This window comes from Trachurus japonicus, chromosome 6 (assembly GCF_045865225.1).
Source record: "Trachurus japonicus isolate A0001 chromosome 6, Traja_1.0".
NCBI lineage: Eukaryota > Metazoa > Chordata > Actinopteri > Carangiformes > Carangidae > Trachurus > Trachurus japonicus.
This window is the reverse complement of record NC_140912.1, coordinates 17,887,553-17,898,086: the sequence shown is the minus strand read 5'-3', so window position 1 is coordinate 17,898,086 and position 10,534 is coordinate 17,887,553. Positions and strand designations below refer to the sequence as shown.

The following is a 10,534-nucleotide window of genomic DNA, read 5'->3' as shown; positions in this document are numbered from 1 at the left end:
CGCTGCCTGTGTGAAAACACTTGGTCTGTTCATTAAATGTTTTTAATTCGTTCTAAATTGCTGCTGAACCGTCCGTGCTGTGCTTTGGTCCATGCTAGACAGACTCTTGCCCACACATCTCTGTGTATCATTGATGGCAAAAAATTAAGTTTTACCTATAGCTACTTTGAAATTACATTTCAGAGCCTGTACTTTCTTACTTTTATTTGAGTAAAGGAGTTGAATCAGCAGCTACTTCTACCAGATTTATTTTTTATTTTTTGTTTTTTACACAAGTATTCTACTCGCTAGCCCTTTGTCTTGGGTAAATTTTATTTTAGGCTATTATTTATTTTTATTTTACGTTTTATTTTGAACTGAAAGCCTTGTTCACATAGCCTATTGTTTGTTTCAAATAGAAAGTGCAATAAAAACATGTTTTATCTAACATAATGTATAATCGTGATTAATAATCGTGATTTCAATATCGACAAAAATAATCGTGATTATCATTTTGGCCATAATCGTGCAGCCCTAGGATCTGGTGACTTTGGGGGCCGTTTGAGAACAGCGAACTCATTATCATGTTCAAGAAACCAGTTTGAGCTTTGAGACATAATGTGTTATGACTGTGGTCATAAAGGCATGGACATGGTCAATACTCGTGTATAAGGCAGTGTTTAAACAATGCTCAAATAATACTCAATACTCAAGGGTCCAAAGTGTGAGCATAGTTTGCCTTGAAGCAGTCGATGGCTGCTTCTGACTCATGATTGAGATGATCTTTACTATATGTCCTTTAATATATGTGTTTCCCCAGTCTCCCTGCTTTCCTGTCTCTCTTCACTGTCCTGCCTAATAAAGGCGAAAAAAAAATATATATATATATTCACATGTGAATTTTGCAGCAGAAACTGAGACTCATCAGACCAGGAAACATTTTTCCAATCTGCTATTGTCCAATTTTGGTGAAGTTGTGCTACAGTAATTGTAGCCTCAGTTTCCCATTCTTCCCTGACACCTGAAGTGGTCCTCTGCTGGTGCAGCCTTTCTGCTTCAAGGTTTGACATGTGCGCTCAGAGATGCTCTTCTGCAGACCTTGGTTGTAACAAGGGGTTATTCAGGTTACTGTTGCCTCAGCTTGAACCAGTCCTCCGGTCCAGGAAGCAGACCACTCCGAGTCACTTCAGCCACCTTTCTTCTGATGCTCAGTTTGAACCTCAGCAGATCATCATGTCACGTCTACAGGCCTAAATACGCCGAGTTGCTGCCTTGTGATTGGTTTATTAGATATCTGAGTTAAGTCCACAGGTGAACCTGATAAAGTGGCCGGTGAGTGTATGTCTCATTAATAAAAACAAATACATAATACACTGATGACTCAAGATGATAACAGACAAGGCTGGACAGTGTTTTTTTTTTCTCTGTTGCACACGACAACTGACTGTGTATCACGTTGTCCTAAGACCTACTCCAACATATATTTGGTTGCTAATTAGAGCCGTTTTTAACTAGCCTATTTAACAAATACATTTTTATGCCACATCAAAAAAAGTATGACATGCTAGATTTATTTACCTATGTTATTCTCAAATAAAGGTAAACCCTCTTGCAAGACACCAGGGAAGAGATCCTGATATCATTTTTAAAAAATTGTAAAGGGATTATCAATTCAATTTTTGTCTATATAATCCTTCTTTTCTAAAAACAGGAAGAAATAGCCCATTTTGATGGCGATGAAGTAGCCTAACTTACTAATTTGTGTTTCCTTACAGAAATAACACAAAATACAACCTGATTTACAGTGTGTTGAGTGCATGTTACAAACGTGTATTATCAGGCTTCACAGACCAGTGCATCATCATGAAATCTAACAGTAAACTGTCACTTCTCTGCCAGCATCTCATCTGCACCGTGGCTAACAGACACATGGACCTGTCCCAGGGTGAATCGGAACAAAAGCTGTAACTTTGCCCACTGAAGAAGAAGAAGAAAAAAAGCTGTGCCTGAATTTAAATTCAAAAATCGTCTAAGATGATCAGAGTTTGATGCTTTGAGAACGTTTTTTCATCCGTCATCTAAATTAACGTCAGAGTAAACTCTTCATCGCCAAATCCAGTCTGAAGGAATGGGAAGTGGGAATGGAGGTCGGGCGATACATATGAAACTAAGCTTGCACAGCCAACATATTTTGGTCCCGCCATTTTGGAAAAAAAACAACAGGCCATCCAACAGTGTGACAAAAGGAAATGTGACAGTGTTGAATGGCTGAAACAAAGAGCACTTCTTGTCTGATGATGTAAATTATCTTTCTTTGATGGATACATTTGCATAAGAAACTGGGTGCGGGGGAGCAGGAGAGCAGGGGTGCAACACGTCTTTGGAGGATTTGATTTGACAAAAAGTCATCCCACAGACAAAGAAGTATTAACTGTCCTCATCTTTACAGGACAATTAGTCTTTAAACTAGTGTATTATATAAGTATTAAACCAGAGAGAATTCACCACCCGCGAAAAAAAACTAACTATCCCTACGCAAGTCAAACACCTATTATAGTTCAACACAAGCAATAGGCAGAGTTAAGAAGATCAACAATTCAACAAGGACCTGGATAATTCCCACTGAACCCTGCCCAGTTTACAGAGGAGCTGCACACAGGCGTCCTCTTCACATCTACAGCTCCACAAAGCCCTACACAAACTTTACTTCTGTGTCATGCCACAATATACAAAGATACTCAGAGAATGACAAACACTTTCCTAAAACGGAGAGGAGGAGGAGGAGGAGGAGGAGGAGGAGGAGGAGGAGGAAGAGGAGGAGGAGGAGGAGGAGGAGGGGAGATGGGTGTTGAAGATGAGAAGGATCAGGATGGTGAACCTTCTCCTCCACTTCTGCTGAGCATCGGGGTTCAGAACAACACGAGGTTATTAATGCACCATGCTTCACCCTGGATTACATTCATGCACACACACACACACACACACAGATGTGTGCGCGCCGCACACAGACACACACGCACACGTTCAGTGGCGTTGTCATGACTGATGCATCGGTTGTTTTACAGCGTGTGCCATGCAGTCCTGTCAGAGAGGCCGTGTGTGCAGCCACACCAGTCTATACATGACAAACACGAGCGCACCGTGAACGCCTTGTGGTCTTTGCTCCTCAGAAGTGGTGATTGTAATGGCAGCTCCTCGGGGTCATAGAGTCGAGCAATGAAAGGTGAAAAAAAAAAAAAGAGCGAGAGAGAGAGAATCCACGCGCTTCTGACGTTGAGATCACTCAGAAATAGTGGATTGTCATCCTGCAGAGTCCTGCCAGGTGCCTGATGATGCATGTTGAATGGAGACCAGAAAGAAAAACTTGTGTGGCTTGTGGATCCAAACAGGAAACTGGGTGTAAACAGTCTAGTTTTGCTTTGCCTCCTGCTCAGTTTAGACTCATGAGTGTGAAAGCCTCGACTGAAGCCACTAGAGATGATGGAGTTAAACCTAAAGAAGAATCTCTGTCTGGTGAAGAGGCGGAAGGGGCAGGTGGTCATGAATTCCTAAATAGGGGGTAAATATTCTGCAAATCCTTGTGTAGCGATAAAAATCCTTGTGTTGCTGTAAAAAATTGTCTTGTTTAAATATGAATATAGTACTGAGTTTCTGCTCTTTAGGAAATGATAGTCTGTTGTGAGGTGAAGTGGAAAACGTCTCCCCCTTTACTACAACTCCATGTCCTGAGCCTCGTCCTCCGAAAAGTCTGACATGGAGCTCTCGGAAGAAGAGTCGCCCCCTCCCTCCTCCTGCTCCTTTAGAGCCTCCTCTGTGGCGTACTTCTGGATGTACTCTGTGAAAAGAAACACGAGGAGGGAGAAAGACGGGTTGACTGAGTCCATGTGACGTCCACAGCAACTTGGCATCGAGGCAGCAGCTTCTAACACTGTCACACAGTCAGTCATGGTGAGGAACCCCTCAGTAACTGTGCAAACCTCCTCACAGTTTACAGCTTTTGATTAAAAAATATATATTTTTAAGCCCTTGACAAAATTATCTTTCTTTAAAGTCCACTTAGGAGCTTTTCAATATTATGTTGCGTCTGAGTGCGACACAATCTGCACTTCAACCCACTCTGTATACATTTTCAATTTGAGCTTAAACAAAATAACATACTTACATTTGACAGAAGTGGATAAAATGAGACAAAGTGCATTTGAAACTGACTTAATCAGTGGATAAATCAGGGATATAACTATACAAGGGCAGTAATATATATATAAAAAAAAGGATCTCTAATGTTCCTCTGATTTATGCACAACATAAACACAGATGCACATCATTTTTCACTGGTTGAATATTCTGGTGGTTTTTCTAAGATGTTAATTTGTTGGACCGTCTTCCTCGTTAAATTTCACCCGACTGGAGAATTAGCTCCACCAGATGTTTATCTTGACCAAAGAACTCCAAAGAAATATGATTTCAGCTGGACCAGCATGATTTCGCATTATCTTCTGCAGATTTTGTGGAAATTTCTTTGAAATTTGAGCCTCATTTGGATGATTTTTGGTGGCTACAGCCGAAAGCTCCTGAACGACTGAATATACAGACATGAGGTTGTCAGCTGGTGCTCTGGTGTCTAAATAAAACAGAAAGTAACATTTCAAGATTTGTAAGAATTTAACATTTTTTTCATTAATATTCAGAGGCAGCTTCTACATTATGAATAGAAACGTCTGTTCCTTGTTTTGACTCCTGTGAACACCTGACAGAAACACTGATCTGAACTATTAGAAACACAGACTGTACTTGACTGTAATTTGCAAACATCTTTAACATGGCTCATGGTGATATTTGTTCCTCTTGGCCTAAACAGCTACAACAAGTCTTTGCAAAATCACACCTGCTTTTTGGGGCTGCCCAAAATCTAAGTTTTATATCCTTCCGAGTGCAGAAATATTATAAAAAACAGTGTTACCCTTTACTAACCACATACATCTACATAATTGTGTTATCAATCTAAACAGCTACCTTTGATCTTGTGTTTATAATCCTCCGGTCGGTGCAGGTACATGGCGGCTGCGTCCCCGTTCAGAGGATCGATGGGATTAGGGTAGGCGAGCAGCTGAGGGAGGAACGACTCGAAGATGTTGGTGAGGTCTGGTGGATGTAGGGAGAAAGACAGCAGTCAGCAGACAGAAAAACAAACCTACACAGGCCATATGAAACAACGACAAGCTGATATCAAACAGCTTCTTAAGCTACATGAATCACAGCCTTACTGATAAACACATCTGTTGTACATAAAGGCACAAAGTGTAAAACCCAAGTCTGGGAACTTATGGGTAGAAGTTTAAATGAATTTTACAGTCACTGGAACAACAGAAACAAAGTGAGAAGAGAAAAATTGCCGCTGCACGAGTGTGTTCACTACTTCCTGTTCAGAGTCCTCTCAGCCTCAGGACCTTCTTATCTATCAGTGCTCAATACATGACCTTAATACAAGCTGCAGTTATCATTGAAGTGTAAGCCGATTAAACCAAGATGCTCTGCCCGGAGCCGCACTGTAGAGAGGTATAAGCTGATCTCTTTGTGTTATTTTATTGGCTATTTACTGTCTGTCAGTCAGTTTATGTGAAAGTAGTACTCTATATAAACTGTACGATGCTGTGGTCGTGACCTACCGTAGAGAGCTGTCCATGTCTGGTTAATGACATCTAAACACACAGTGCCTGACCTGCAAAAAAAAGACAAAACACAACTCAGTCACTGTATGATGTGTTTGTAAGTATAAGGTTGTTTCCATGAAAAACTTTAACCATCTATGTATGTACCGACATCCAAAAACTGTGCAACTTACGCTTCGTCGATGTTGGGATGAAAGATTTTATTCATAAATCCTGTGAAAAAAATTGAAGCAGGTTTTTATCATTTTGGAGTCCACTGGGTGACAGTACTTAAAGCAGATATCAGTGGCACGGCCGTTTCGGCTAATGCTGTGTTCAAGGCAGGCTTTTGAAACCGTAAGTTACAGCTTCAAGTCACAACTACGACTTGGTAGCGTTCCAGGTAACCCGTAGCTCGTGTTTTTACCGTCCTGTTGTCTGTGAAAGTTCCCTATAACGGCCACTCGTAACTTCCGACCCGTGAACTCGTACCAGATCGAACTGGTATGACTTCACAGGAAGGAAAAACACAAAGTACGAGTTTCCTTGAACGCACCATGAGTTAGCAGCCCCCGCCCTTGTCAGGCATCAATTGGTCCTCGTGCTACGTCACCACATTCACGCGCATCCCTTGGCTGCACACACAGCCCTTCATGCCGTTCTCTCCCCTCATTGGATAACACTTGTATCCCACAAGGAAAATTTTCTCCTCGGGTTACAGCAGAGCAGAGTGACGGAGAGACTCGTGTTTAGGCTGAAATACTTCATGTAAGTGATTGCTGACGGAAAATAGGACTATTTAGGACTTATATTAACAAAAACATTCCACTGATATCTGCTTTAATAAGACAAGAATAACAGCATTGGGCAAAGAGACTTTCTACTTGATTGATTATTTCCTACCTATTGATGGTGATTTGAAGGGATATTTATCTGGCAAGTCCACTCGAACCTTCCACACGCCTCCTTCATACGGTGCTGGAAAAAGTATGATTGATTAATACACTGGTCCAGGTTGATCAAAAGACACATTTGTTCTCTTTTCTATGAGAGTTAAGACAAGATAATCAATAATACCACTCTCATAAATCTACATTACACTGGTGAAAAGCTGGAGGGCACTGAGGAAATCTGTAATGTTCAGGAGGCTCTTACTTCCAGGTGGTCCGTGGAACTTGACCACAAACTCGTTGAGTCCACTGAGGATGGTGACCTCATGTTTGCTCTCAATGCTGAGGAGCGTTTAAGGAAAAAGGCACACCCAAAACACAACATCCAGCAAAACAAGCATTCACCAAAACAAGTTGGGCCACACTGTGTCTAAAATTTTTTTTTAGATCCAAACTCTCTGTGAACTTTTCTGGGAACACAGGATCAATAACATGAGGCAGTGAGATCAGTAATGTAGCGTCCACTGCCAGACGAGCTCGACCAACAGACAACCGCTCTCCTTCGTGACAAAACAACATCACAACGAGTCAGGACAGAGGAAATAAAAACGTTTCCGCTGCACATCTATTCCACATTTTTCAGAAAAGAAAAACACAAACTTTAACTTCTTCATGGCCACAGATCATTACTCTCAATACAATAACAAAACAGAGGAGGGTTTAGGCAGAATAAACCTTCGCTCTTCTGCTAACTGGGCTGCAGAGATGACTGATGGGAACGTTCATATGTTTTGAAGGAAGCAACAACTGGAAAAGGCCCGGCTGAGGGACGGTGTGTCATAATCACAGTGTGTGTCGACAGCAAGAGACACGAAACTGAGTCGACTCTCTGACCACAACACACAAAGTCAACAGCTGTGAGACCGACACTGTGACAGATGGGAAAAAAAATACAACAAAATAAAACAAACAAAACAAAAAGCAACCACAAAACCAAACAACAATCTGTTACACTATGTTTCATCATCCTTCATAAATCCTTCTGTCATCTCAATCCCAACACTCTCGCAAAGGTAATGTTAGGATAATGCTGGTTACATAACTAGTAGACAACGAAACAACTGTAAACATCTACCAGAGAAGGTTTAAAAAGCTCAGTCCCTCAGTAGTAAAAGGTTTGCAAACCACTGACCAAGAAGACAGGTCTGCGATCTGAGGCGATGGGTCCTATAAATAAAACCTGTTACAGTCGCAGGCTTGTGCAGGAAAAACGTGCATCTCTATCTTCTGCCTTTCCCTCAGGGTTATCCATGGAAACACTGGCATATGCTCACTCAAGAGTAAAGTAACCACACAAGGGAAAACTTTTATTTTGATAAAAGCTTTCAGTGCACAGATTTATCACAGCTCCATGATGCACTAGTTTTCATGACAGCGAGCATGTCGGCTCTAATCGCGTATTTCATAATAAAAAATAAAAAAAATCTTCTTTGTTTGCATCTGTTTACACACGGCTGCATGTCCACCTGTTCTTAAGTTAATTTTTATTACTATTCATGAATATAACATTAAAAATACTTTACTTAAGAGTCATTTTTGATGTGCAGGTGTCCAAATACTTTTTTCTATTGCTTATCAAAACCTCATCAAATTATCGATTTAAACCTTAAAGAATTATTTCATGATTAATTGATAGACAACAGGATTAAGTCACTAACCATGTCTAAATGTTGAAACACAAATTTAAATACTTAACTTGTCTAATCTAATTATTAATAGGATTTAAAGATTTAGAGAAAAAGGACTAAGCTTTCTCTCTATGTATGCCATCAGTGGAAATGATTAGCCTATTCTTATTGTCAACTAATATTTAAATTAATAACTCTTGTGATCAATAACTCTTATGAGTCACTGATGATTCATTTGGCTTAATTTGTTCTTCCATAAAAGGGGACAAATATTAAAAACAACACATTTCATAAACTGGAGCTGTTTACGGTTTGACTATGAATGAATTGTCTGATTGTCTCAGCTCTCTCTCTCTCTCTCTCTCTCTCTCTCTCTCTGTGTGACCCTCGCGCTGCAAACGTGAAAACAACAACACGTCGTCCACCCACTCAGCTCCAGCAGTGCACGGCCCTGTCCCTACCGTGGACTGGAGCCCCCTCCCCTCCATCCCTTCATGTGCCCCGGATAGCACCATGCTTGTTGTTCCTCGATCAGCTGTGTGTGAAGCCCCGCCCCCTCCCGTGTTCCGGATGGTAACAGGCTGACCAATCAGAGAGCAGCATCTAGCTGCAGGACAAAAACAAAACAATGCAGCTCACGCTGTCAGGAACCTTTCATGCAAACTTCAGATGAAAACTGCAAATAATGAGCCACAACACAACGATATACACACAATATGACTACACCAGTCGGCTGTCAACAAATTAAAACTTAACATTTTATATTAGAGTAAAAGAAGTAAAAGAAAAAACATACTAAAAAGAACAATAGCGTATAAATTCGCCTTTTTTTGACATCACACGTTTTATCATAGTTTAACCCTGATTAAACCATGTTTCGGCTTCATTAGCTTCACTCTACAGTATGTGGTAAACACGTCAACCTTGATTTAATCACTATAAACACATTGTATGCTCTGTTTATCATCTTTTTTGTAAGATTTATGAATGTGGGCTTTAATTTAAAAAAAATTGGCACATGTCAGCGTCTACTTTGTTTTTTAAAATAGTTGTCTGAGGTAAATAAATGTAGTAATCTGTGGACTTTCTATGTGTCATCTGTGCAGGATCGTCTCTGTTGAGCTACATCGACCTTATTTGTTCTTCTCTCTTGGTGATAGCATGCTACACTGTTAGCTTCCTCTGCGTTGACGCTGTAACTAAATCATGCAACAACAAAAAAAAAATACACTTGTCTTTCCGATTAAGTTTCTTTAAAAAAAAAAAGCAAGAGTCCTGTCTTATCCTCCACATTGTGTTGTCAGTCCCGCGGGACCACATATTAACTGGCTAACAACGAGCTAACTTTATCGCTGCCAAAGCTAAGGCTGCTAACACAGAGCTTGGACCAGTCAGCTTTGTGTTTAGACAGATTACACAGCTAATTCTCGGTGGATACAAACAAGACGAGATGAAATAAATATACTTAAATGTTTAATCACTGAGCTAACTCTACTTAAAAATGCAACTGCGTCCACGCAAACGCCACTAAACACGGGCTATTCCTGCTAAACAGTGAGCTAACGTTGGACTTAGCTTCCCCATTGACAGTCACAGTGTTCAACGTCACTCACTTTTACTACAATATAAATTCATCTCACACAGCTCAGCACAGGGACGGTGATAATAATAACAACACACATCGTAACAACAGCAAATGACGTATTAAAAAGGAAAAACCAACACCAAAGAACTGACAATGGCTAAAAAAAAAAACAAAACAACAACAACAAGACGTGCCCATTTTCTTTTACATAAATTTGGGTTATTTGGGTCTTGTTGTTTAAGGTTTCTGTGAAGAAGGATACAGTTTCACCACGTCGGTGTCCATCCGCCTCTTGCCCGGACTTGGAGATGACATTGTATTCCTTTAATAAAAGAAGTGGATCTAAAAAAAAATAAAAAAAATAAAAAAAATACTGCAACGATGATGAGGCTCCTCGACCTCTCTCTCTCTCTCTCTCTCTCTCTCTCTCAGCTCGGACAGGACTGGATCAGCAGCAGCAGCTTTCCCACAACGTCCATGAACGGTGACGGTGTCCCAGCTGCAACATCGCCCACTTTTCTCTGCTGCTGCTGCTTCTCTTTCTCTCTGCCTGGCTGCTCTGCTCTGCTCTGCTCTGCTCTGCTCTGCTGGCTCTCCGGGGTTTGTCTGTAGCTAGTCTGAGATCTCAGCTCTTCTACCTAGTAGTTGTGTGGTTGTGTGTCCTCCTCCTGTCCTGAGGACCGACGCTGCTGCTGCTGCCAGTGACATCAACCAGCTCCTCCAGCGTCCAGCAGGCTGCCGAGA

At 41.0% G+C, this 10,534-nt stretch overlaps 1 protein-coding gene across 1 annotated transcript; it reads right to left on the bottom strand.

Moving 5' to 3' along the window:
• Positions 1 to 522: 522 nt before the first annotated feature.
• On the bottom strand, positions 523 to 10,306 carry LOC146985983 (ubiquitin-conjugating enzyme E2 H-like). Its single transcript, XM_085779515.1, has 7 exons — positions 10,053 to 10,306; positions 6,783 to 6,859; positions 6,531 to 6,605; positions 5,822 to 5,861; positions 5,646 to 5,698; positions 4,993 to 5,121; positions 523 to 3,814 (listed from the first exon to the last, which is right to left on the bottom strand). Exons 1-7 carry the CDS (start codon positions 10,103 to 10,105, stop codon positions 3,690 to 3,692), a joined length of 552 nt encoding a protein of 183 aa, XP_085635641.1. The 5' UTR covers positions 10,106 to 10,306; the 3' UTR covers positions 523 to 3,689.
• Between the last annotated feature and the right edge of the window lie 228 nt (positions 10,307 to 10,534).